The sequence below is a fragment of the Plectrocnemia conspersa genome, unplaced genomic scaffold, assembly GCF_051122295.1.
Source record: "Plectrocnemia conspersa isolate PC_06_02 unplaced genomic scaffold, ASM5112229v1 ptg000004l, whole genome shotgun sequence".
Classification (NCBI taxonomy): Eukaryota; Metazoa; Arthropoda; class Insecta; order Trichoptera; family Polycentropodidae; genus Plectrocnemia; species Plectrocnemia conspersa.
In genome coordinates, this window is record NW_028277168.1 from 17,346,607 (window position 1) to 17,374,266 (window position 27,660).

At 29.5% G+C, this 27,660-nt stretch overlaps 3 protein-coding genes across 4 annotated transcripts; 1 reads left to right on the forward strand and 2 right to left on the reverse strand.

Annotated features, from left to right (window-relative positions):
• Positions 1 to 4,154: 4,154 nt before the first annotated feature.
• On the reverse strand, positions 4,155 to 10,179 carry MFS10 (major facilitator superfamily transporter 10). The gene is made up of 10 exons (XM_088184521.1): positions 9,970 to 10,179; positions 9,476 to 9,678; positions 9,326 to 9,406; positions 8,779 to 9,022; positions 8,493 to 8,707; positions 8,263 to 8,424; positions 8,064 to 8,196; positions 7,885 to 7,998; positions 7,680 to 7,807; positions 4,155 to 5,534 (listed from the first exon to the last, which is right to left on the reverse strand). The coding sequence occupies exons 1-10, from the start codon at positions 10,040 to 10,042 to the stop codon at positions 5,349 to 5,351; spliced, it is 1,539 nt and encodes a 512-aa protein (XP_088040647.1). The 5' UTR covers positions 10,043 to 10,179; the 3' UTR covers positions 4,155 to 5,348.
• Positions 10,180 to 12,602: 2,423 nt separating this feature from the next.
• LOC148236077 (transmembrane protein 19) lies at positions 12,603 to 14,863 on the reverse strand. The gene is made up of 6 exons (XM_088185056.1): positions 14,775 to 14,863; positions 14,007 to 14,196; positions 13,688 to 13,936; positions 13,476 to 13,625; positions 13,094 to 13,414; positions 12,603 to 13,031 (listed from the first exon to the last, which is right to left on the reverse strand). Exons 2-6 carry the CDS (start codon positions 14,170 to 14,172, stop codon positions 12,874 to 12,876), a joined length of 1,044 nt encoding a protein of 347 aa, XP_088041182.1. The 5' UTR covers positions 14,173 to 14,196; positions 14,775 to 14,863; the 3' UTR covers positions 12,603 to 12,873.
• A 1,914-nt stretch (positions 14,864 to 16,777) lies between these two features.
• On the forward strand, positions 16,778 to 25,891 carry CenB1A (Centaurin beta 1A). Of its 2 annotated transcripts, none has more exons than XM_088185053.1 (17): positions 16,778 to 16,901; positions 17,929 to 18,045; positions 18,126 to 18,299; positions 18,365 to 18,449; positions 18,527 to 18,670; positions 18,728 to 18,823; positions 18,884 to 19,149; positions 19,962 to 20,078; positions 20,146 to 20,340; positions 20,408 to 20,514; positions 20,579 to 20,765; positions 20,848 to 21,092; positions 21,146 to 21,298; positions 23,205 to 23,371; positions 23,448 to 23,561; positions 23,622 to 23,728; positions 23,798 to 25,891. In XM_088185053.1, the coding sequence occupies exons 1-17, from the start codon at positions 16,849 to 16,851 to the stop codon at positions 23,970 to 23,972; spliced, it is 2,502 nt and encodes an 833-aa protein (XP_088041179.1). In that variant the 5' UTR covers positions 16,778 to 16,848; the 3' UTR covers positions 23,973 to 25,891. The 2 variants fall into 2 exon arrangements, with proteins under 2 accessions (XP_088041179.1, XP_088041181.1); XM_088185055.1 differs by having other exon boundaries at positions 21,164 to 21,298.
• Positions 25,892 to 27,660: the final 1,769 nt, after the last annotated feature.

The following is a 27,660-nucleotide window of genomic DNA, read 5'->3' on the forward strand; positions in this document are numbered from 1 at the left end:
TATTAGGCTCTTTGAACTTTTCTGTGTATGCGATGAAAAGATTATATTTATACTGTCGTAATATATGTAGATATCAATTTACATGTTACAGGTGCAAAATTCAGTACAGGTAGCTCGTTTCGGCGTTCCATCGATCCAAGTTCGAATATCGTTTAAATCAATGACAAAATGGCGGCGATAATTACAGTTATTATAATAACAACCAACACCCTCACACATGAACAAGGGTTAAGCTGAAACATAAATATTTGTTCTTTATAAAATCTTTGTAAACAACGGACCGCTCCGCCGAACCCCGGGGCCAATTAGACCTAAGAACCATCAAGGTGAAAAATATCAATAAAGGGGAGATGTGTCCAATTAGAATAGGTAAATAAAATAATATAATATTTTAAATAATTCAATGTGATGAAAAATTACAAAAATCTAACTTACTTACTTTTACTGTCTTTAAAACATAGCATTAGAGCAGGGGTTCCAAACCTGGGGTCCGTGGACTATTATCTTTATTTAAACCAAACAATCTAAGATAAAGTTAGAGTAAGTGCTTGACAAATATGGAGTTTTATTTTGCTGATCCCCATATAAAAAATGTGCGATGTTCTTAGATTTTTTTTATAAAATATTGTTTATTTAATCATCTGCGTCAATTATCACAAATGAAAAAGTCACCAAAACGACCACTTGAACAATGAAAAAATGCTACTATTATCATTGTTATTCGAACTCTCTGGTTACAGATCGCTTTAGTAGCCACCTGGACCATGTTTTATCTTACGTGGTCAAGAAACGATGCAATTGGTTCGTAAATATCCTCACCTGCGATTCGCCATAGATGTCTCGAACGACCGATATATTATAGAAGATGTACAAAGTGGTAGATGTAGATCTTCAAGAGACCTCCGAAGCGCATCACAAGAACATAACATTAAGACTACACTCGCAGTTACTCCACCAGCACCCAGCCAACAAATACAACTCGACACAACAGCAAAGACTCTGACTTCCAAGCGCCGCATTCTGATACAATAATATTCCAATTTTTCGTAAATTGTGCCTATTAAATAAATTGTTACCACCTTTTCCAATCATTTTAAAAATAATATATAACACTTTTAAAAAAATCAGTATATTTTTAATTTTCTTGACAAAATTTGACAGAACTAAACTTGAATTTAAATATGAAATGCATTAACATATTTTTCTGTAGAGGGGAGAAATTAAAAATTCTTTGAATAAAATTGATTTCTAGTTAATTAAAATGATAAATAAATATTTAACTTAATATTAATTTTCTTTCAGTAATTTAAATTTACTTTTTATAAACTAGTAACTTGTATTTAATTATAAATATTATTAAGTACGTATAATTTTATAATAAACTTTTTAAATTTTTTTTAAAGATTACAATAACATTTATCAACTTTATTAAAATTTAGTTAAATTTATTATTGTATATTACCAAAAAATCAACATCCAACAGTCCAAAGATATAAAATATGTTTTTATATTCTAATAAGCGTCTCGTTTGTAACAATTGTACTCTTAGTTTTAAGATGATGGCAGGTGCAAAATTCAAATTGAGAACAAATTACCGGTGTCCAAAGATCGTCTACCCTCATTCTGCACATCTTAGCCCTTTCATCAGCCTCCGATCCAGCGATGTCTTAAAACAAACCGATAATTTCTAACGATGGAAGGATACAAAACAGAAAACTGAATATTCACAACTAATAACATTCCTTATCATAAATGTATTTATTGACTATTAATATAATTAAATATGAATTAAATATAAAACTATTTAATTTTAATAATTGAAATTTTAATATAAATATAATTGAATTAAAAGCATGAACCAGAGGTGATTATTACTTGAAAGACATTCAAAATTCGAATCACATGTGTACCCTAGTGTTTTTCAATTTCTATCTGGGAGATCGCAATTAGTGATTATTATATAATTAGAATTCCCACCAATGATCATATATTATGTTTTCCTATATTTTTCTAATCTCACGGAGGAATAATTAAAATAAAATTTAACTAAATCATGCATAGTGACATATATTGATTATAATCTGTAATAATAATACCATATATATCATTGATTTACAGACTGACTACTTACTTAATAGTTGCTTATTGTTTTTAACTCATTGTAACGCATTTGGGTTAACGCTTATCATAATGCAACGGTAGATTTACAATCAATAAATATATAATTTATATATATAAGACATTTTATTTTACTTTAACAAACATGTCAGTTGGATTGTGATCTTCATATTGATATCTACTAGCCGCGTGACCCAGCTTCGCCATAGAATGCCTAATTGCTATTAAAAATATGTGTATCAAATGTGTGTATGTATTTGTAATACATTATACACGCATTTTACTGACACATACGAGCTTCTAATATAATACAACTCGCTCATAAGGATACCATATTTTAAAAACAATTATAAATCTATAATTCGGTATTTCGCCACACATGTATTTGATGCCAATATGTTGGCAATCAAAATATTGTAGCGCACGACTAATATCTACATCTAGTGATTATTTTAAAAAACATAGCAAGCAGGTATCTTTCCGCACTAATTTATCGACGTGAGATCATTTGGGGTTCTTTTCGTACCCCGAATGGCGAGAGTCCGGTGTTGGTTTTGCCACCTCAGGTATGAAGTCCACTTACCATTATACACCCTGGAGTGTGCTCCAGGCTAGGGGGCCTGCATCATCATTTCAGAACCGTCATCATATATCATTAAATAATGATAGTGTAGAAACGACACTGAACGCGAGCGCGATTAAATCATTTTTTAATAAAAAAAAATATCAGTATGTGTATACGTAATTATTATTTAATAAAATATTCATGTAAACTTACTTTGTTACGAAATTAGAAAAGTATAAGCATTGCAGTATTTATCCAAAACTAACGAAAAATACTATGTATTTGGATAAATGACGTATTTTAGAAAGGATTATAAAATATATTCTAAATGTATCTACAATTGATTCACTGAAAATTATATTAAATTATTTTTTTTATTTCGGACAATATAAGACTAATGTATGTATTCTAAAATATTAATATTGTTCCCTTCAAAGTAGTCCTTATCAGATTTAATACACTTATGCCAACGTTTACTCCAATGCGCAAAAACTTTGTGGAATGCATCATTAGACGTAGTATTCAGCTTACTCGGCGTTTTATTTTTATTTTATCACCTCTATGGTTGCAAAACGTTATCTTTTTAATGTCCACTTTATCTGCAGGAACAGGAAAAAATTGCAAATGTCATATCTGGTAAATGATTTTTGACCAAATTCAGTAATTAGTAGTGAATTGTATTTCGGTGCAACATCGTGGTACAAAATTAAAGAGTTATTTGCCTACAATTCTGTTCATTTTCTTCAGATTTTAATGACGTAAAACTGCAAGTTAATCCATACTCTCTATTAATCTAAAATCTGATGATAGTAATTCGACTATACTGTTAAATTCAAGGAGAATAGTTTATAGAAGCTTGATATTCGATTGACGTAATTTTTGGTCCGACTCTATAGAGCGCTTCTATCTCTTTATAGAGTGGTTTAGATTTTCTATGAATATGGCTTTCCGTATGTGTTTAATCTTTCAATAAATTGGGTCGCGAAAAAATGGTATTCGAAATTTTGAAGCGCTTGCAAAAAAGTTGACCAACTATGTAATTTAACACAATTGTACGGGGAGTACAACTGACCGCTACCCCCTTGATGAAACTACGATTGATTATTTTTATTTGAATGAAAAATATCTTTTCTTGAAACAAATCTGCATTAAAAATAACGTGCAACTTCAATATTATTTTCTAACTAAAGGGTTAAATAACTAGTACTATAGATGCTCAATTACTCTAGATAGTAAAGAAATCACAAATAAAAACTAAAAATTGCATTTGTCAACACTGTTTTCACGGTTATATGAACTATTAAGATTATTCAGGAAACCATTGAAAGCTAAAAAAATTATCTTATTCGTTACAATTGACTATAACAATAAATCATAAAATAAATCAAAGGTACATTATACACATTATGTATTTATAGTCTAATTTATATAAACAAAATAAAACATTATCAGGTACAAAAAAAACGATATAGTTCATACAACATATCTTTATTTTTTAATAGTCAACATTGTATATTTTATATACATATCATATTTGCAATTGACAATAGTCATAATAAATATTCTGAATTAAAATTTTGAACAAATATTGCAGCCGGAATAATACAAGCACCATAATTTGCAGTGATACATATTTATATAATTAAAGTATTTTATAGAATTCATAATTATTTCATCGAGATAAATGAGTAATACAATTTAATTAAAACAGTATGCAAAAAAATCGGACCAAATATACATGAATACAAGAAAACTTGAATTTTATTTTAAGAATAATGATTGACTTCTACATAAAAATGTTATGATTTATTCAATATGGAGGCATAAATTTGGTTGATTTATCGTATTGCATTATATCTAATAAACTTCTTATTCATAATCTTATAAAAATGTACAAAAATATTGGTCTTGAGTTTTTTTTTTTATTTTTCAATATTTATAGTATATAATACATAGAAATGAACTATATAATGGTTCTTGATTCATAAGGTCATTTATCTTAAATTATAACACGTTTATCACAGATATAAAAAATCACTGTGTAACAATAACTTGTAAATGAATGGCAAAAAAGTTTGAATAATATTGTTTTTAATAGCAGCAATTTAATATATTTTTAATTTCATTAAAAAAAATCTGATACTTTGAAAAAAAACTGCAGATATACAATTAACAAATTTCACATTTTTTTCTTATATGTACATATATATATAATACAAATGGAAGGAATGATCAAATGATATATATAGATATATTGGATTTTCAGTACATTTGATATATTTGTATAAAAATATTTAAATTTATTAGATCATCAATTTTACCTCAAGTGTGCCATTTCGCTTAATCATGAGTAGTATTAACGATAATACTGCACCTTAATTATTAAAATGTCAAACTGTCTCATATATAATACTACTTCACACAAAAAATAATAGGATACATAAAATATATAATTGAATCATTAATTAACAATAATCAAACATTATTAAAATGCAATACTGAAAATGTATTAAATCGACAATTACCAGTCATGAAAACAATGTCATGTATTCATAGTGATATTATAAACAAAGTGATTTACTAATTAAATAAATTATCCCCAAATTGTAAAATTTGCTACATAAACTCGCTTCTTGGACATGAAACTGAGCCTTTTACGTTTATGCTAGGAGTCAATTTGATGGTTTGTTGTATTTATTAAAGGCGCAGAACTCTCATCACTTTGGCGTTGATTGTCCGATATTGACCATGGTTCTTCGTCGGCGCTTGCAAACATCAGATAAAATAGATTGCACGCTAGATTGATGGCGGCAGCGAAATAAAACACAACTCGCCACTGACTCAATGTTTCCTGGTAAAAATATGATTAGTATTAAATTATTATACAAGTGAAAGACATAAAATTAATACATAAATAAATTTAAGTTTGTATTTTATGAATGAGATACATTTTAGTATATTTTTTATGCATTTTTTGCTCACTCGGTTAGCACTATATTATTATAATGAAAATCAATATTTGTTATTTAAAACATCTAAAAAAATCAAAAAAAAAATTGTATTTGTTTGAATGTATGTAAACTTGCTATAGTCTAAAGCAGGGGTCAGCAACCTTTTCAGAGTCGCGGGTAGGGTTCACAATTATTCGTAGTTTTTAACTATTCGAATATAGAATAAAAAACGGTGTTCGAATATATAAAGAAAAAATGAATTGCCTATAAAATATTACTTAATTAAAAAATAATTATCGGTTATTATTAATTATTTTAATTAATCATTAATTACATTTTGAATTTTATAAAATATGTATTACAGTGAGGGCATCAAAGTAATTTATTATATTTCATAGTTTTTGATCAGGGATGTCAATTCAGCTTTTTTAAATCACCATAAGCTGCGATTAAAATAATTCAGCAAAATTGATGGAACATTTTAAATAGATAATTTTTCGAATTTATTGTATATATAATAGTTAATAATGTTGGGAACGAATTTTTGATATTTATAAGGATCGGATCTGTATCGGCGTTTGTTTTGTGCGGATTTTCATCTAAATTAAATAACTAGGAATAAATTAATCGCAATCGAATTATTGAACCAATTGAAATAAAATCTTTGCGTCATGAAACAACTAATACAAAAACGTAACACGAACTTCACAAAAATTTGCGACAGACACCTGTTTTTGAGAAAAACGTTGAAAGATTATGTAGGGTGGGCCTTTCCAACATTTTGTTTAGTTCAACGAATGATTTCTTAAATTTCGGTCATAGTAGATACAACCAACAAACATTCTCTTCACATTCATTTTAAGATATTTTCCAAATTGCATTCGAGATAGTTACGAATAATCGATTAATTATTCATATAGTTGAAAATCAGGCGAATAAATCGAATAATCGATTGAGAACCCTAGTCGCGAGCCACATTCAGTTTTTAGTTTTATATACTGGGTCACAAGTAATTAAAAGGATATGAGGTTTTTAACCAGTTGATCGCCATCAATTGGTAAATCACAAGATAGTTTGATTAATTATATCGGATGATTTTTACCATAAATATAAAATGTGTACTTTTAAAGAAGCAATAAATAAAGCAACGAACTTTTTTAGGATTTTCCCATTAAAAGCCACTAATTTTGCTCAAGAAATTAAGTCGCGAAGTAAAAAAATTTCCCTCGATAACCATTAATTTTGATCAAGAAAATTATCAGTAAAACGAAAATTTTTCCTTTAAAAACTGCTAATTTTGCTCAATAAAATTATCCAAGAAGTAAGAAATTTTCCCACAATAACCATTAATTTTACACAAGAAAATTAGCAGCGAAGTAGAAAATTTCCCTTAATGACCACTAATTTATATTTTTTTAGATTACTTTTAACCACTATATTGCTGCGAGCAACTTTTGTAGCGATAAGCGTTTACGACGCTATTGCCGTGGACCACTTTTGTGGCATTCACCAAAAAAACTTACTTACGCTTATAAATAATATTAAAAATTTATTTAGGTATATAGTGACATATCTGAAGAAATATTTAAAATTAATTATTAAGAAATATTTAAAACCACTTGAATAAATATTTTTAGATCGGCTAAAATTAATGTTTTTCTTTTCAATTGTCATTCATCTGTACCTTGACACTTGACAAATATATTTTTTTTAAATCTAAAAATATGCAGCATACAAGACATTAGGTCCATCTGGTTCGGCCAGTAAACGGTTAATCTGGCGACCCCACAGAAAACCCTTTTTGAAAGACCCGCCAATTTGGAACTCATGATATAGTGTAAAAAATAATTCAATATAATATACTAAGAATTCCAATTTTTTTGGATCTAAGCTGTGAATTTTATAAATTAAAATAATAGAGAAACCACACACTGGTTTGCTCCAATACATTCAGAGTGCCACTTATAAATTATTTATATAAAATTCCTAATTTACATAGGTATCAAATCAAAGTGCATAAATATACTATACTATTAATTTATTACCTGTCCTTGGATTAGCAAACCAATGACGTAAGGAGCCAAAAAACCGCAAATATTTGATGCTGCATTTGTTATTCCATACATTGTACCAGCATATTGTGGAGACAGTGATATGTGATTCATTTGATTACCTAAACACAAATAACATATTTAGGCTTTAAGTACAAATGTAACGTTTTATATCTACAAATATTATTGCAAAAATTACCAGCATACACAGCACCAGAAAACGCTCCCGTAATTGATAACAACAGCAGGACGTACAATTCGTCACAACCGACCCATGCAACGCCTAGTAGGCCAATTGACGGTATGACTGAAGCTAAAATAATAATAAGAATAACTTATTAATATACTATTTGCATAAAACCCACTGATATATCGTACCTATCGTGTTCCAAAGCTTATACGAATTGAGCTGCGATATATAGTTATTTGTCACTAACCAATCGGCAAATATGCTTATAACAATACCGGCTATCCATGATGTCAGATATGGCAATGATACAAGCATAGCGTTCTACAATAGATTAATTGATTAGTCATCAACGCTTAAATATTAAAACAATCGCATTTAAACCCTTACTCGTTCAAGTTTCATATGTAAAATATTATTCATATAAGTGGGCAGTTCTGTGAGCTGAGTGTAAAACTGCCAAGATAATCCACATTGAGTAACGAGGATAGCCCATAACGGCAGACATTTCACAAAGTTACCCCAAGGGATCGGTCCTGATTGTTTTTCAGCCTATATAAAAACAAATTGCAACAATATTGTCAAGAGATGTATATAAACAAATAATGATTATTATTTACGTGAGATCCTATCTTGTACGTTATGTAGTGCAGTTCCTTTCGACATATTCTCGGATGGCTTTGAGGGGTGTCGTAAACGAGAAAGAGCCACACAACGAACCAAACTATGCCGAGACTTCCGAATATATAAAAGCATAACGGCCATCCGCCGCCAAATTCTAGAGAGCATAACCATCCGGAGAGAGGTAACGATACGATGGTTCCAAAGTTTGATCCTGAAAATTCAAGAAGATTGTAGTAAATAAACGCAATGGAATTATTTAGCATATATAAATAGTCGTCGCACCGGCATAAACGAGAGCAGCAAACTTAGATCGTTCATCGGGCGGAATCCATCTGGCTAACATAGCATGCATTGATGGAAAAGTCACACCTTCGCCGATTCCTTCGAGTACTCGAATGAAGATGAAAAAAGTGTAATTCCAATAGGCGGCTATTGGACTCAATAGTGTAAATATGGCAGTGAAAAATACGCCGAGACCAAACACAAGCTTACCGCCAAACAATTCGGCAAACCGACCTCCTGGAACCTAAAATAAATAACATATCTCGATACAGAAAAATATCTAATTGCTCGATTAAAATAGAGTAGAGTAAAAAATAAATTATATGAAATATATTTCACTATTGAGTTAAAAAAGATTGTAACAACATTTACATACATTAGGATCATTTTAAATTCTTGTGAAGTTTATTATTATATATACTTTGAGAAAATATCCATCTGAGTCACAATTTCCTTTTTTGTTTGTAAGAGTATATAAACGTCTATTTTAGAGAATTAAGAAAGGCGCAATTTTCAACAATAAAAAATATAATAGTCAAATTTTTACCTGTGTTAAAACGTATCCATAAAAAAATGAACCTAATATAACACCTTGTTGAGATTCGTCCCAATTAAATGTTCCAGGTTTCTATAATATATAAAAATAAAACATAAATTGTAATATTATCAATTACTATTACTTTCATATAAATATTACCATCGGTTGTGTATCGTTGCTAGTATCTGGTATAATAGGACACACGTCTAAAGTGGAATCATTTACTATTGGCAATGTGCTGTTGACCATCGCCACAATTGCCATGGATAGGTTCACTCTCATCGCATACACATTAGCGAATCCTAGAAAGCCCATAATTCCAAGCACAGTTCGAGCTTTGAAAATCTGTGCCGTATCTACGACTGTAAATAAAAATAAAAACATTATGCATTTTCTCACTAAGACAACATAAACAAAACCACATGGCGCGCTTTATCACAAAAATTATATGTAAATACAATACGCAGATTATGTATATAATTGGCGATTGGCGTAATCTATTATAACAGTAAAAATACATCATTGTACTTTTATTTGAATTGGTAGGAAATAATTTGTCACATAAGTTTTATAGTGCGTCGTAATTTATGGGTGCTTGTTTTATAAGAATATCGGTTATTGAGTTAAATTGATATTAAGGTATAGAGACGCACTCGTATCAGGTAACAATGCTTGGTCATCGGTGACATCATCCAGCTCTTGCTCGGTGCTGTTGTTTACCGACATGATCGGTCTTTAAGGCGGCCGACGGGCAGCAAATGTGCCAATGCAATTTCAGTAATCAAAATTGTATGAAACGATCAACTTAGAACAAAGGTAAGACGCACGGCGCCCGTCAGCTGTTTGCGCCGACTGTCAACTACAAGCGAGTTTGGCCAAAGCACATAATTTTCGTCCTAAAAAATACATTCATATTTTCTTGTAAACAATTATAGGATTTAATTAAAAATAAACAATTATTCTAAAAAAAGCATCGCTGTGCGGTTATAAATTATAAAGAAAATAAATCTTAATTTTTCAATAAATTACTATAGTATAATTGAAAAACCTAGGCAATCAATAAAAATCAAATTAAAATAGCATTTAATTAACTTTCACGCGCTTATGATATACCGCTTCGGTAGAGAATTACGCAAGAAGAAGATGTGTTAGTATTAGGGGTAAGGCCGCCGAGACCGAACCCTGGCCCTGGGAAAACATGACAAAAATGGCATTTTATATATTTTATAACATCGTAATATAATGTTTTGAATAAATAAGAATTTTCACGAGTTAACCCTTTCTATGCTACAAATAAATATAAAAATTAGCCACCGTTGCGACATATTTTCTGAAATCATATTTTATGCGAAAATTTTTAATTAGGCATTGAAAATTATTAAAAATATCTACTCATATTATTTACCTGATAATTAGTCGTGTTTTCTTTGATGCTCAGTATTGACACATAGCGAATTTCCAGTCCTGGTCAAAAGCAATAAAGCAAGCGTTTATATTAAGATATTTTATAATAATATTACAAGTGAAAATCAAATGAAGTACATCTAAACCGAATTTTGACCAATAGGAGAGCGCAAAAAACAATTACCCCTTCTCAGAAGTCAAAAATCCATGTCAAAAACAGTAAAGTCATGCTATCGCCGTTACAGTGGGAACGCTCGTTATCGAGCGTCCCACTGCGACGGCGCCGACACGATTTTATTGCTTTTGACGCGAAGAAGTGATAATTGTTTTTAACCCCTACTATTGACCAAAATTCGATTTCAATATACTTTGACCAGCCCTCTTATATAAATCCAGAGTAATATCGGCAAGGATAGCTATCATATTTTTTAAATATAGTGTAATATCAAAGCAAACAATCTATGGAAAATATGTGAGATGCGATGTATGTCTGTACGTCTGTACTTATTCTTCCGTATATTATCCCCTGAGAGATGAGATGGCTTAGTTTGTATTTTGGACTTGACTTAATAAAAGATCTAAAACTATTATTAGTTTCAAAACTTTCATTAGGTTAGGTTTGGGTTTGATAGCAAATGGACGTTTCGTAACTGTCAAATCAACTTTCACAGGCATTTCAGCGTGTAAATCAGCCCTAATGGCTGTTTACACGCTGAAACGTCTATGTGTAAACAGTTTTAAACGCTAGTGCAGATGTGCTATGAATTTCATACAACTTGGCTTTGATTTCTTTAGGTGTTTTGTCTTTCAACTGAGTGTTTAATCGCTACGCGATACTCGTTTTTCCATTGAAAATAACAATGGTTGCTTGCTTCAATCATTGTAAAAATGAAAGTAGGCGATGGAAATGGCTGATAATTTGACAGCAATCTATGGTACTTTTTTCGATACTACAGCGCCATTTCTTACATTTTCCAAGGGCTTATTGACCTACCATCGTATGTTTACCAAATCAGCAGCTTTCATAACGATTTCATAGTTAAAATTATCAATATGCTTCAAGGACGCTATTTGAGCTTTTTCTAGGGGAAAACAAAAGTCCCCAAATGACGTCCCTGATATGCTTTCGGTTCTTAAATCATAATTGCCACATTATTATTCAACTGAGATTTTTTTGTGTATGAATCTTATTTTAATCAATTGATTTTTTTCACCTAGTGCCCTATTAATATTGAAATCGAATAACTTTCCTTAAAAAACTATACTTTTAAATGTTTTTCTTTTGAGTTTTATATGCTTTATTCCAATGTTTGATAAAATTTGAGTACTAATTACTAGACTACAGAGCAAATAATTATGGAAGCCTAATCGATTTAATTAGTAATTTTAACAAAAACAAAAGTTCAAGGAAATGTCATTAAAGATTTGTTGAAAAATTAAACAGAAGAGTAGTCTAGCATTTAGAAACTTGCTATTAATGGTTTATTTCCTTTAACAACATATTTGTGTGTGGGATGATTTTCATAGAATATAATTTCACAACTAAAACAGTTCAGGAATATATATATATATATATATATATATATATATATATATATATATATATATATATATATTTATTCAAATCTTTTGCCATAACGGTCATTGGAACTAGCAGCAATCACAGAAAAAAATGAAGAATGTTCCGTGTGAGCAATATTCCTATGAGCAATCGCCTTGTGAAAAATTTTCATGTGAGCAATACTTCATTGAAAGTGGAATTAGTTGCTATTAGTTTTCTGGATTTTAGTATCATAATCTTCCATTGATTAACACATATTTTAGACTAAATGCAGAGTTGAACAGATGGGTAAGTTTTACAATAATTTTAAAACGGCAGTTCTTTGTTATCTCATTTTTTCAAACGTAACTGTATGGTTTTATTTTATAAATGAAAAGATAAAAATGTACAAATAACAAAGTATTTAAATATTTTAATTTAATCACAACACATAAATGGTATTTAAGTAAATAAATCATAACTTAAAACAATGTAACTATAATAATAACAAAATATATTAAAAAGTACATAATAAAAAAAAATGAGATTTATATCAGTTTATAAATATCACTTTTAATAAGTCACTCATTGATTTTGTACTAATTAGACCTTATCAATACGGCCATATTGCAATAGCTATATACGGCATGATAAAAGCAGTCAAAATGCTCGATACGAGATTAACACTGTGATTATCAAGGATCCTCTTTCCGCTAATGTGCTTGACGCCTTTACCTTGGGAGCTCACAATTCTGTTATTAGCATCTATACCTAAAATAGTTAGGTTTAAATAGATTGTTAAAATATGTATTATGTAAGCATTGACTGTTTACCTGAAAATTGTAAAGTAGCACCAAGTACGGAATCCAACAAACTTCCAATCAAACCTCCGAGCATTCCGACGATTATTATGGGCCATTGAGGTGGACTAGATAATAGAATGTCTCTATCGGAGAAGTAAATGACAACCAAATAATTTGCAATTCCGACTACAAGTCCACCAAGAGCGCTTATAATTATTCCTATTATGGTAACTCCGCCGTTTGTACCGCGTGGTACTTTTTTTAATGACGTAATGAGAAACGGATCTTTACTAGTTAAAACAGTCGCTAATTCGGATGCCCAAGTATCACCATTGCAGCATGCGAAAGATCCTAGAATGTTAATAAAGTAATAAATGTTTGCATTATTAAATAAACTTTATTGTTTGCTTACCTAATATGGCCATAGCCAACCAAGATGGCCTATAAGCAACTCCAAAATCGATAGGACGCTCACCGCACCCGACATCCAATAAGTACAATAATCCTAATTGAGTAGGCATTCCACCGTTGCAAAGCACATGGACCCACGAACGTTGACCTCCTGTTGATGCAATCGATCATATATCATAAAGAAATAGTATTGATGAATTTTATCAATCCTACCTTCTTTAAAATCTTCTTCTAGTTTAGCCTTTTGATTTGCCCTAAATTTTGTTGCTTTTGAAGACGTAATAAAGAATGTTATTAAGCAGGCAAGGAAAGTGTAGCTCGAAACAGTTATAATTATCCCTACGAAGAACCCCAATATGGCTCCACTAAGACTTAAACTTTTTTTTTTCAATCCATATACAGCAATGAATATTGTGATAAAACTAGCAAACAACCATCTGCTTGGATGAATAATCGGTGGATCTAAAATTGACAAGAAATATTAAACAATGTGATAAATTAAAAATATATTTATTGATATATTATCATATACCTTCGTATAAAGTATACACGCTTAACTGAGAATACCCTACATTAAGTAGCCACATTCCCATTGAAAGCGGAATGGCTAGAGCGCATACGAGTACAGGCGTTAAGTGATCATTTTTCACCTTCTCTATTACACCTTTATATTTTTTCTGATCATCCAAACTCTCCATTTTTTAGTTAATAATAATTAAATGCTAAAATTTACAATAAATATTTTAAGTATAACTTATTTTTTGAGTGATTTTCTAAAGTTAGATAAACTTTAACCCTGTGTCATTTTAATTATTTTAGGAGAAATTATCTACATTAAATAAAAGAGATAAGGTAACTTTTAAATGCTGTCAGCAATTAAATTAAATTTTGGTGATCCATATGAAAATATTATCTGTTATTTTTGTTATAAATGTGTGAAACAAATTAATGCACATTAGAATAATTGATAGTAATATAAAAAATAAGCACGTAGAACGATGTATTCCAGCAAACGATGCAATTCAATTATTTTTCCATTACAGATTTTTTTGCTAATATGCATTTTTGTTAAATACCTACATAAGTATTTTAATGTAAAATGTAATTTTTAATTATTTTATCAATATTTTACATAACAAATTACAAATAAATATTATTTTAAAATTGTTCAAATAGACTTTCACACTTTGTACATTGCGGAATTTTTCAAAATATCAGTTAGTATTAATTAATAATTTATTAAAGTACATATCACTACTAAATAAATGTAATTTAAAACAAATATAACAGAAAAACTTACAAACTTTCCAAAAAATTACGTAAAACACAAATTTCGTGCACGAACCACTCCCGCATTCAACTCATTCTACGAGTGACACTTACAATGTTGCCAGATAAGAAATACAAATGTCATAAAATTTCCCCTTTATTAAAAAAGTATATTTGGCAATTTTCTACTAGCAACGTAATCAAATACAATTTAATTACTTTGTTTACAAAGTAATTAAATTGTATTTGAATATAATTTATTGATTTTTTTCTAAATAGCTAAAATATATGCCAAGTTGAAGGATAAATGTTTGACGTCTAATATCAAAACCAGACATGTCCACTTTTTGGCAATTTCAAGTTATTAATGCTAAAATATAAAGAATAAACTACAAAACAAAAAAATGAAAGCGCTCGTTACGTCAAAACTAGACAAAATTGAGAGAAAGTAAAATCGAATTAAGACAAATATATCCCAACCAATAGACGATCGTCCTTTAGTTACGTAACCAGGAAACGCCATTGCCGCTAACCTTACGGCACTATCGACGACATTTGTGACGCGACCGTTGTGTCTAATTTCATCTTAAAAATCTACTTTTGTTTCTGAATATTAAAATACATTTATTATAAAACATTTCAAAGCAATAGTATTGTAAAATATTGTGCTACGTCAGCAGTGAAAAAAATAGGAGTTCTGCCAATGACAACACAAACACAAAGAAAAGAGTTTTCTGTTAAATATTATATTCTTAAAAAATCGTCGAATATCGATGTCATAAGAGATTTTTGAATTTGCTTTTAATTGGGAAAAAATCGTGTAATATGTCTATTAAATCGACATTGGACAGCTAAAAAGGCAGCAATTTTAAGGAAAAAGGAAAACAACTATTGATATTGGTGAAGAAGTTTTATTTTCACCGGGTAATTTTAGTACTATACAACTTCAAAATTGCATTTTATATTTGCTGAAACCATCGATTTTTAATCGAAAAATCGATGGTTTCAAAATAAATGGAATGTTAGAAGGGAATCTTTCTACAAAGTTGATAAAAGAGTGGCAAAAAATATTTTCAAACATGGCTAAAATGGAAGTTTCATCAACCTTCCATAAATTCAACCAGGAATTTATAAAGTTAATTTACTCAAGTTAAATGACGTGAGAGTTATTTTAGAAAAGCATTACGTAAATGACTAGGCAAGACGCAAAAGTGTCATTACTATCGTACTTCACTAATATTTTTGACAAGCAATATGTGATTAATACTGTTAATGATGAAGATGAAGATGTGGACTGTGTTACAATTGAGAAAAGCTTAAATCTCCTTATTTAAAATTATATAACTTTTATTTCTGTGTTTTTGTGTTCTTTTTTATATTCTTTATTTTTTTATTCACTGTTAATCTAATATTTTTTCTAAAAGTTCAATTTTTTTTAAATAAAATATAATTAATAAGTTAATACTATTTTATGTTTTTATTATGTATTTGTTTTTTGTTATTATTCAATTAAAATAATGTTTTACAAATAATCAAGCTTATAATAATGATTTAACAGCTGATTAAACATATAATTATTGAAAAAATGAATGATTCCTATCTTGATTTTTTTCAGGATCCGTCTCTGATACACTCGTGTGCATTTTTATATGTGTGTAAATATTATGTTCCATAGGACGTCTCTGTGCGCTAGAATGATGAAAATGATTATTAAAAAAATATTTAAATTTTATGTTACTGTATTTTAAGGTACTTGTTAAAAATATCGGTGCCGCGTTCATATATCAGTATCGTCGATAGCACAAAATAACACGTTAGTTGCAGTTTTTAACAGATCACGAACGGCGATATAAAAGTAAGTTTTAAATTTTAAAACGTATTTATGTTGCAAAATGTTGTTTGCCACTTTTGCAAAAGTTATCCCATTTTTATATTACTAATATTTTTTGTATTTATTTTTAAAATCTTTAAAAAAAATAAAAGTGTTTCTGGATTTAAAAAAATGTAATACTCGTCGTGGTTCATGGTCGATATCGCGATTAGGTCCGCATGCGTCATCAGCGAAGGCGCAGGGAAAGAAGCGAGGGGAGTGAGTGCCAATCGTCATGGGGCGCAATGTCGATCTTGAAGAGTGCCTTCGGGACTCGCCTAAGTTCAGGTTATATAACGTTCATATTTACTACTTTTACTTCAGCTCTGTTTACTTTTTTAATACTAGTTTTTGAATTTACTGTTACTTTAACACACATTAAAAAAAAACATTACATACCATAAACAATGTACTAAAACATTCAACAAATATAATAAGTTAAACGTTTTTGACGATAACTGCTGGATTGTAAACGTAAACTTTAAACTGGTCCACATAATGAATTTAGTTTTATGATTATATGAATCGTAAATGTTCTAATTCAATTTGTTCCATATAAGTACGTAAAACAAGATGGCGTTTAAGTAAATTGTTTTTATTAAATTAAATTCGATTAAAAGTAATTAAGCTTTATCTATTGAGCCAATACGTTGTAAGTTTTACAACAAATTTAATTGTTTGCATATTTAACTTTTCTGGCAATACTAACTGCACCCGTAACTTGATTCTATTCTTGGAACAAAACATTCATTTAGATTTCAAATGAACAAAATGCTTTTTTATGTCACACTACATAGAGAATACAACCAATTAACCACAAATAATAACGGACTTTAAGGCTACGAAAGTTGGTATTACCACACGTTAGATAAAAACACGCCTATATTCGATTGCTGGAATAGTTATAATTTTTTATATACATAGTATATTCCTTAACCAAACTCTCAAATTATGGACCCATATTTATTGGGTCAGTAATTTTGTTTGCTTTTGACTGACCTTATAAATATTAACACTACGCAACCGCTGAAAAAATTGCTTTTTTTCAACTTTTCAAATAATTATATTGATATACAATATCGGATATATAATACATATATAATTATGTGGTTTTTGTAACCTATTTCTTATTTTTGTATAGAGTTTAAGTTTCGATTTATGCAGATTTTTATTTTTTATAACCTATCTTCCATTTTTATGTGTTCTATGCCTCGATTTATGCTAATTCAATTTACACGAAATTACGTGGAACCTATCTACCGCGCAAATCAAAAATTTAAAAAAACAATGTATTCATTCTCGTTTTAAAAAATAGATTACAACTTGAAGAAGAAGAAGTCAGTGTCGAAAACTTGGAAACCAAGCTAGAGAAAGTAATCAAGATGTGTAGTTTGATGATTGAAAATGGAAAAACTTATGTCGCTCAACAAAGGTATAAAATTATTATTTAATTTATTATAATATTATATATTCATACTACTGTCCTTAACCAATATACATTTAAAATTTTAGTTTATTCGCTACTTCCGTCTGGGAGCTAAGTTCACATTTTATTGACGAACCATCGGTAATGACAGAGCTCACTCGCTTGAATCAAATGGTGCAAGAGATGAATAAATTTCACACAATCCTTCTCGATCAGGCTTCGAGAACCGTATATAAAAACCTATCTTCCTTCGTAAAAATGTATATATTTATGATTATGTTAATATTAAATACAATGTATATTTGATTATTTATTATATTTTAAGCGACATCAAGAGTGTAAAAGAAAGCAAGTTGCATTTTGAGAAAATTTCAAATGATTTTGACGCTGCTCTCGTAAAAAATTCACAGGTTCAATTTAAAGCTCTATAAATAGTATTATATTATACATGTATATATATCAAATTTGTTTATTTATATATTTTTAGGTATCTAAAAATCGACCTATAGAAATCGAAGAAACTGATAATTTGTTATCAGCTACACGCTCATGTTTCCGTCACACGGCTTTGGATTATATACATTCACTCGCAATGGTGAAAGCTAGGAGGAGGCCTGAGATCCTTGCAACGGTAATTTATCGATTTATATTTAATTTAATTAAATATTGAATAAATATTAATTTTTAGTTCCTGTCATATATGCACGCTTGCCGAACGTTTTATCACCAAGGTGCGGACTTCTGTGAAGACTTGGATCCAATTCTTGAAAAAGCGGCTGATAACGTATGAGCGTTATCTATAGATTAAGTCGTTATCAATAGATTAATTATGATATACTTTTAGGTCGCTACTATGCGTCTAGAATGTAAAGTACTAGAAAAAGAAATGGAGAATAGACACAACGTTGTGAACAGTCTCGATACAGTGCTTCCTAGTTGCCACATATCGAATAAGGAAATTGATGGCTCCGACACAATGACACTTTTGTCTTCCCCGAAAACCTCAAACAACCCTAGAATGCAGGGTTATCTATTTAAAAGAACTTCAAATGCATTCAAGACATGGAACAGAAGATGGTTTTATCTTTATGATAATCAATTGGTGTATAGGTAAATTTATTACATAAATTATTTATTATTAGGTGTATAAATAAGTTTTTTTATTACATTTTCGGTACTTATTAGTTAGCATGGTGCTATGTTAAAATTTGACAGTTGCGAAACGTCCATTTGCTGTTCAAACCCAAAACTAACCTAAACGAATATAATAACGGTATAATGCTAAATTTGCTTAGGTTAGGTTTGGGTTTGAACAGCACAGAAAACGCATTGAGGAGTAACAACTGGTAGTTTTTGAGTGTGGCGCTAAGTACGATATATTCCTCATACATAAAACACTTTTAAAATATAATCCTCAGTTTGACTGATATACTAAAAACTCGCAGATGAAATACTAAAATGTTTTTTTTACAGTTTTACATTTGTTAAAATTATTTTATCAATAATTTTCAATATGTGGATTATGTAAAATATAATATTTATGAAGAAATTTAATAGTATATTAAACTTCATTCGTCGGTGGGTTAGGGCAGAGCTAATGTAGTCAAATTAAATTATTTGGATAATTTGTGGCTTTTCAAAAGACACTTTTTATTAAAAAAAATGTTATTTTCCATCCCTATGTGTTTTTATCAAAAGATGCTATGATCTCTATTAATGTAATATTTTTTTTAAATATTAGAAAAATTCATACCATATTTGGCAGCATGATAAGTTTTAGTTTTGTGGGTTAAACATCAGCGGTCAAAAAGCTAGATGCTACCTCTCCCATTGATTAAAAGCATTAAAACTCATTTATACAACTATATTTTTTTTGTTATATTTAATAAATTATAGCTATATTCATAATTTATGTGTAATAGGAAAAGAACTGGAGAAGAAAATGTCACAGTGATGGAAGAAGATCTACGATTATGCACTGTTAAACCTGTTATGGATGGTGAAAGAAGATTTTGCTTCGAAGTATTATCACCATCAAAGTAATTTACAATATTTAATAAATACAAAATTATTCAATTTATATTATCAATAACTTGATTTATTTAGGAGTCACATGTTACAAGCTGATTCTGAAGCTATGTTGAATTCGTGGATGTATTCGTTACAATGTGGCATACGCATGGCTATACAAAGAGGACTCAGTACTTTAGCTATTACCGATAGTAACATGGCTAATTTGTCTTCATCTCAAAATCAAACTTCCAGTAACATTAGAAATCAATCGTCAAATAAAAAGATGAAGTAAGTGACTTAATAATGTTTAATATATTAGAAAATGTATTGTATTGATAGTTATTTATTTTTTTAGGATGTGGGAACAATTATTAAATATACCTGGTAATAATTCTTGTTGCGATTGCAGCAGTCCAAATCCACGATGGGCTAGTATTAATTTAGGGATAACGCTATGCATAGGTATTTATTGAATGTAAGATGAAATAAAAGTAAGATTTTCCATTAAATGTGTGTATGCTTTTAGAATGTTCCGGTGTACATCGATCTTTAGGCGTACACCACAGCAAAGTTCGTTCACTGACTCTCGACGAATGGGAAGGTGATGCTGTCAAAGTGATGGCTGAGTTAGGAAATTTAATTGTAAATCAAGTGTACGAAGCAGCAGTGGATGAAACTACGACTGTTATGAAACCAGTTCCTGGTAGTAGCTCGTAAGAATAATCATATCATTTCGGAGAACCTTACTAATAATATATAGTTTTAAATTGTAATTTTTATATTAATCATTTTTAGTGCAGTTCGAGAAGCATGGATTAGAGCAAAATACGTATCGTTGATGTTTGTAAGAGAGTTGAACATAGACGAAGAATGCAACAATCGTCAGACGAGAATTGACGGTAATAATAGAAATGTTGACGAAAAAGAAGACAGCACTAGAAAGTGGTCGGTGAGACGAGTTAGGAGACGTCCTCGTTCCAGACCGCGTACTCGTCAAACTCCTAAGGTGGAGTCAATCGAAGAAAATAACCAACCTCCAAGTTAGTAATAAAATAGTTTGATTTAGACTTGTATTATATATTGTAATGATTAGATTATTTTAATGTGTTAGGTGAATCACACAAGTCTTCGGATCGTGATGTTTTATTAATAGGAAGCGAATTGAGTGCAACGGAACCGCCTACCTCGATCGCCCTACCAAGCGATCAAGATTCAACAGAAGGAGACGACTCTGACGTCAATATGGGTGAAGAATTTATAATTTAATTATCTCTAAATTATAGTATAAATATTTTTTAAGTTTATCACTAATTTCAATTAATATGAAATGTTGAAAAAGTTCCTGATCTTTTAAAATAGCACGTAATGTAATTTTGGTTATTCAATCGTTTTATTTGCGAGCTTATTTTGCGTGTCTGATTATTGAAGTGATTGAATTTCACAAACACCATATAATTGTTAAACTTCACAGAATGATATTGGAGACAAAATAAATAAAAATCGTATTGCGAATTTCATTAATTCAATTAAAGTCAATTATTTGGCTCCTTGCTGATAATGGGTTAACATAAATATTGAGATAAATAAATTAAATTATTTAAATGGATGTATCTAATATTTTATTTTGGAATGTAATTTAAATAATATTAAAACGAATAGCTTAAAAAACGCTAATGAATTGTATAGTCAATGAAATCAACTTCTTAATTTAAGGGATAATGCCACATATTCATTTTACATAATAAACGAAGTAGAAGCTATCGGTTATTCATTTTGGATTCCACAATCAGAGTGAATTATCTTGAAAGGAGAAAGCACTCAATGCAAATATGCATTGAACTTGAGATTACTTGTCACGAATATGTGTTAAAAGCACAATAAACCAAAATGCTATTAATCTTTACAACTCACTGAGAAATGAATTGTAGGCGACGACCTGAGATTCTGAAAAATTAGCATCCCGAATGCACCAACAACGAATGCTATTGTATTGACAGCAGGTTAAATGCGGTATGACAACTGTAGTGTTGCCAATTCTCCACCTGTTCTCCAAATCCAACGATCACATAACAATTCTTATAAAATAAATGACAGAAATAAACAAATTATAATTATCTTAATTAATCATTAATTACTTTAATAATTGTTTAACTTTTTTAATTTTATAAAATATGTATAACACAATGCTGCGTGAATTACTGAGCAGTAAGGGTGTCAAAAGGAAGATGCTTAATTTATTATTACATATTTTTTGATCAGGGATGTCCTTTCAGCTTTATCAAATCATCAGAATTATGAAGATCGGATCTGTATCGGCGTTTGTTTTGTGCAGATTTGCATATAAATTAAATAACTAGAAATAAATTAACCGTGATCGAATTATTTAACTGATTTAAATAAAATCTTTGCATCTTGAAACAACAAATACAAAAACGTAACACGAACTTTACAAAATGGTGGGCTTTTCCAACATTTCAACGTCATTCAACGAACGAATTCTGCGAATTTCGATCATAGTAAATACTACCAACAAACATTCTATACACAGATGGTTTTCGAAGGCCTAAAAGCATGTTTTTGTTGAGAAGGTGCGTCCATTGTGTTGTATATCGAAACAAAAATAGGCGCATAAAGGGCCTTGGATTATGAAGCAGCATTAGTCATTCGGATATGTTGAGAAAAAAAAACGACTTGTTACTTAAGTATTCAAATTGTTTCACTCTAAGATTTGTTCAAATTTTATTCGAGATAGTATAAACAAATATTCAATCAATTATTAAAATATGCATATAATTAAAAATCGGGCGAATAATTCGAATATTCGATTGAGAAGCCTAGTTGTGTTCCATTATGCTGCTAAAAAATTTAAAACTTAAAACTGCAATGCAACACGATTTTTTGTGAAGATTTTAAGTCAAGAATATGTCTATTCAATTCGCAATAATAATAAATAAGTTAAATGTAACTGGAACTGATTTGAGTGATGAATGTTTCTCTTATTGTAAATGTTATATTGTAATGTCACGTATGTACTGTACTTCTAAACTATATGCATCATCTTTCACCTCCTGATATTTTTACAGAATTATTCAAATGTCAGAACCATTTAAAAACTATCCATCTAACCAATACATGTTTTTGTCATCGCACAGAGGAAGATCTTAGCGCACTTTCGCCATCGTTGCTCTTATACCATGCTGCTGGAGCGCACAATCTGCCAGTCATGTGTCGTGCCTTAGCTCTCCGCGCCGATCCGCATGTGACTCATCCGCATCCTAATCATTACATTCGAACTCCATTACATGCTGCAGTGATGAGTGTTAGTGTGAACAAACAAAACAAAATCTTACTATTTTCAATGAAAATACACATTTAAAGAATCAAATCATTTTCAGGGTTCCGTGATGGCTTGCTCGTATCTTTTGATGAACGGTTCTAGAATCAATGCTCAAGATTCACTCGGTAAAACGGCGCTTCATCTCGCCACTGAAACTGGAAATACAGCACAAGTACGCTTGTTCATAAATATATATGTAGTACAATTATTGTACGATGGACTATATTTTTAGGTATGTCTATTGCTGCGGTACCGTGCCGATCAGTCTATCCAAGACAAAAATGGAAATACACCTTTAGATATCGCCGTGTCCAATGCTAATGCAGATATAGTAACATTGTGAGTGTTTATATTATTTTATATGATATAAGCTAACTAATCCTACTTTTGTATATTGTCTTGTATTAGGTTGAGACTCACAAAACTTAATGATGAAATGAAAGAGTCCGATATCGGAGCCCAAGGCGATGAGACGTACAACGAAGTGTTTAGAGACTACACGCAGATGGCGAACTTGCATCCGGAACGGCTCATAAGGTCACACAATAAAGGCAATGAGGATGCATCAGATGATAATAACTGATATTGACATACGTATTTATATGAATATTTATATACACATTACTAACGCTTGAATCGAATATTTTTTATATATATACACAATATAACTATTATTATTAAGCAGGGTACGAATATGGTTAGGTAAGAATATGTTTTCTTTTAAGTACCTGTGTAACCCTGCTGAGTTGATTTTCATTTACCATTTTTGAAAATACCCCCCCCCATCCATATGCAAATGGTCAGTTTGAACCTCTAATTTATAATTTATATTAGAATTATTTATTTATTATATACAGCATATAAATATAACAATCACTCCTTTTTATTTTTGAATAATTTTTATCGTTTTATGTCATACTTTATTTATCTTCAAAGAACCTAAACTTTCTCGCTTTAAACATTAACTGGCTGTTATTTATGTTATATTAAATATTAATGACATCATTAAATATTGACAATTTATTTTTTACTTTAGTTTGAATTTAACACTAAAAATACCGAGGTACCTTATTTTTTTATACATATATATGCGTATATTTAAAGTGTAAACACTGGTCTAAAATTATACTGGAAAAGCTTTACTGCATATTGCGAGAAGTGAGAGATAAAAGTTTTAGACTTGTAAAATTAATATATATTTCCGGTAACCCCGTCGTATTATAGTGGGAAATCTATTTACATTGATTAACTATTTTGTATCAACGACATATTTTAACTGTGATTTTTAAAATATTGATATCATTGATATGCTAACTCTAACAAGGTTTCACACAAGCCAAGAAACTGATATGTAATGGCTTGATAATTTAAACTACTAGAATTCAAAATTAATTTTTAATGCATTTATATAATTATACGGCGTAATGTTTTGTATGTTGATAATGCATGGCTAAACTATGTCTAACATAGAACATATTATTTTTACTTCCAAGCTCAATTAGTATATGTTTGTATTTTCAATCAAATTTCCTACCAAACATGGCCAAAGATTTTTTATTTATATTAAAATTTATTTCATGCGATTTTGTGATAATTTAATATTGATTTTAAATTTATGATTGATTTGCTTTTTTTAATTTTTGTTTGCAAATTTTCTAATTTGTTTATCTGCGAGGTTAATTGGCTGTGAAAACAATTTTTTCACATAAAATTTAGATATACATACATTTATAAAGTAATAACAATTTTTACACTACACTATATTGTACATTTACATTTACAATTCAACACCAATTTGCACTAATGAAAAAAAAACATAATATTTATACACGTATTTATGCTAAAATAATAAATAAAAAATATATGCATATACTGCATACATACACATAGTAGAATGCCAACAATTTATTGCCAAAATAAATAAACCAATATTTAGTTTATTTTTTTATTATTATGTACCATGAACTATTTCATGTTTTTTTCTTATTAAATGTTTAAGTATTTTTTGCGTGTTTTAAAATATTGTGTGGTTGTTAAATATATGATGACTTTTTAAATACTATAATATAACGTATTTCTACTCAACGCTTAATTAATTGTTAATTTTTGATAAAGGTGATTTGATCTTAAATGTGAATTGCTTCTCATTTTCATCTCAATTATACATACTATGTTGGCAAATGTTTGTTTTCATCGAATAAGGTTTAATGTACTCGTTGATGTATCTAGTTACATAATTATTTAGTACGTATATTTTATACATATAAAATATTTTAGATCTGGTTAGTATTTATTTTTAGAATTTTTACGTTGATAATAACAAATGTTACATTCCAAGTTATAGTATTTTATACACCCAAATCTTATTATCTACATATGGCGTTAAAATAAATATTTCTTGTACTCATGTTAAATTAATATTTATAAACATTATAAATTATAATACTCTTGCTATGTAATAATGTTAATCCTTAACAAATAATAAAATTAAATTCCTTTTAATATTATGTGTATTTATTACTAACTATTGTAGCTTTTGGAATAAAAGCTCCCATTTACATCGCCTTATTCCAATAGATTAATTATAATATAAATAGAACATGAGCCATAAGCATACTACGTACTTATTAGATATATTTTGAAACGTTCACTCTTTTTAATGTCTGCACGCACATATTAAAAAAAGCGGATCTATTACAGGCATGCTAAAAATATTTGTGATGTGTTTAGAGATAACTAAACAATAGTGTAGAAAGTAGTTTGCCAGTGTGCGTGAAACTGTGGAAGCCGAAAGGGCAAGACAAGAAAAATGCTGTGTTATAGAAGGTACATCAAAGCCTACATCGATTTACTAAATCTAATCCTATTCGGTATGATACTTGGCATTTGGCAATTCTGCTCGAAAGGATATATGATAGTTTAATCGATAAGAAATAGATTACTGTTGCTTAAAGAAATTGGTGTCTTCGTTTGCAGTCCAGGATGAAATGCAAACAGGTGTTTTTTTTTAATAATGAGGTTTCTTCGAATTATTTGAAAACATTCAATGACATTTGACGCATTTGGGAAGGGATACTCCATCACATATGATATTGGTAAATCTATATTTTATAAAAGCGGATTTATATTTTAAAATGAATAAAAAACAAATTTTAGCTAATAAAAAAAAATAATACAAGCAAATTATAATAACATAATATCAAACAAACTTCCTTTGGGCAGTTTTCTTTGGTTTCGTTCCAAGAAGACAAAGATTGGCAGTTCATTTAATAAATTTCCAAAAGGTCGCTATGAGTACCGAACCCAAAGACAGTTTGCTGTTAACTGATACATTACAAATTTGTACTGCAATAGTGCATCGGCATATCTTTTTGTGAATGCATTGTTTATGTATATAGATGTATACGAGGGAGAAGTGATACATGCGCCTAAGAATATTCATTGTCTCGCTTGTTCTTGTTGAAGCGGCAATGCTTATTTCAAGGTTTTTACGTCTGTGTCACATCCGGCTATAAAAATAAATATTTCGGCCCATTTCGCACAAAATAAATTTAAAAAATATATATATTATCACAGTAACTGGTTGTCAACTCCTTAAGTACGAATGTATTAGTTCGGCGTGCTTGTGTTTTGGATAAAAAGTGGAATCTGTGACGCTTACTGATCTAAAACTTAATTTATGGGTTACGTCAAAATTATCGGGAGTGTATTGAGTCACACAACACTATAAAAACAACAGGGTTACCTATCGGATTTCATTCAACTATAAACATTCCCGGCACTAATAATAACAAACTGAAATTTTCAACGAAATCAGTTTAGTAGTTTTTGGGTCTATAGAGAACACCAATACGAATATTACCTTTTATGTATATAGATACGGTAATTAAAAAAACATTTATAATCAATATAATAAAAGCATTATAATTGCAAACAAGAAACTAATTACAATTTGTGTACTTGGCATATTGTTACATTGCAGCATACATATTTTTAATATAGTAGACAACTTGACAAAACTGACAATTTATTAATAACAAATCCTATTTTAATGTAAGAAAAAGCCGAGGCTGAAGAAAAAATTACCCTTGCACTCACAAATTTACCACGTTATTAGGATATTTTTATCTAAATAATATATTTTAAGGAAAACGAAACAATAGATTTTTTCATAAAATTACTTTTTATAAAGAAAGTGTAAAAGAACATTTGACTGCGTAGCAAAACATATAAATACAAAATTAAACATTTTAATAAATAAAAGTTTTGGT

Excerpts from the sequence above, each read along its gene's own strand:
- MFS10 (XM_088184521.1), bottom strand. The coding sequence starts at position 10,042 with ATGTCGGTAAACAACAGCACCGAGCAAGAGCTGGATGATGTCACCGAT. Across the intron at positions 9,407-9,475 it reads GCAACGATACACAACCGATG|AAACCTGGAACATTTAATTG; the intron begins GTAATATTTATA and ends TATATATTATAG. Across the intron at positions 8,197-8,262 it reads TACATATGAAACTTGAACGA|AACGCTATGCTTGTATCATT; the intron begins GTAAGGGTTTAA and ends AATCTATTGTAG.
- LOC148236077 (XM_088185056.1), bottom strand. The coding sequence starts at position 14,172 with ATGGAGAGTTTGGATGATCAGAAAAAATATAAAGGTGTAATAGAGAAG. Across the intron at positions 13,415-13,475 it reads GTTGGCTATGGCCATATTAG|GATCTTTCGCATGCTGCAAT; the intron begins GTAAGCAAACAA and ends TTAACATTCTAG. Across the intron at positions 13,032-13,093 it reads TGCTACTTTACAATTTTCAG|GTATAGATGCTAATAACAGA; the intron begins GTAAACAGTCAA and ends TAACTATTTTAG.
- CenB1A (XM_088185053.1), top strand. The coding sequence starts at position 16,849 with ATGGGGCGCAATGTCGATCTTGAAGAGTGCCTTCGGGACTCGCCTAAG. Across the intron at positions 18,300-18,364 it reads CTATCTTCCTTCGTAAAAAT|CGACATCAAGAGTGTAAAAG; the intron begins GTATATATTTAT and ends TTATATTTTAAG. Across the intron at positions 23,729-23,797 it reads AATGCAGATATAGTAACATT|GTTGAGACTCACAAAACTTA; the intron begins GTGAGTGTTTAT and ends GTCTTGTATTAG.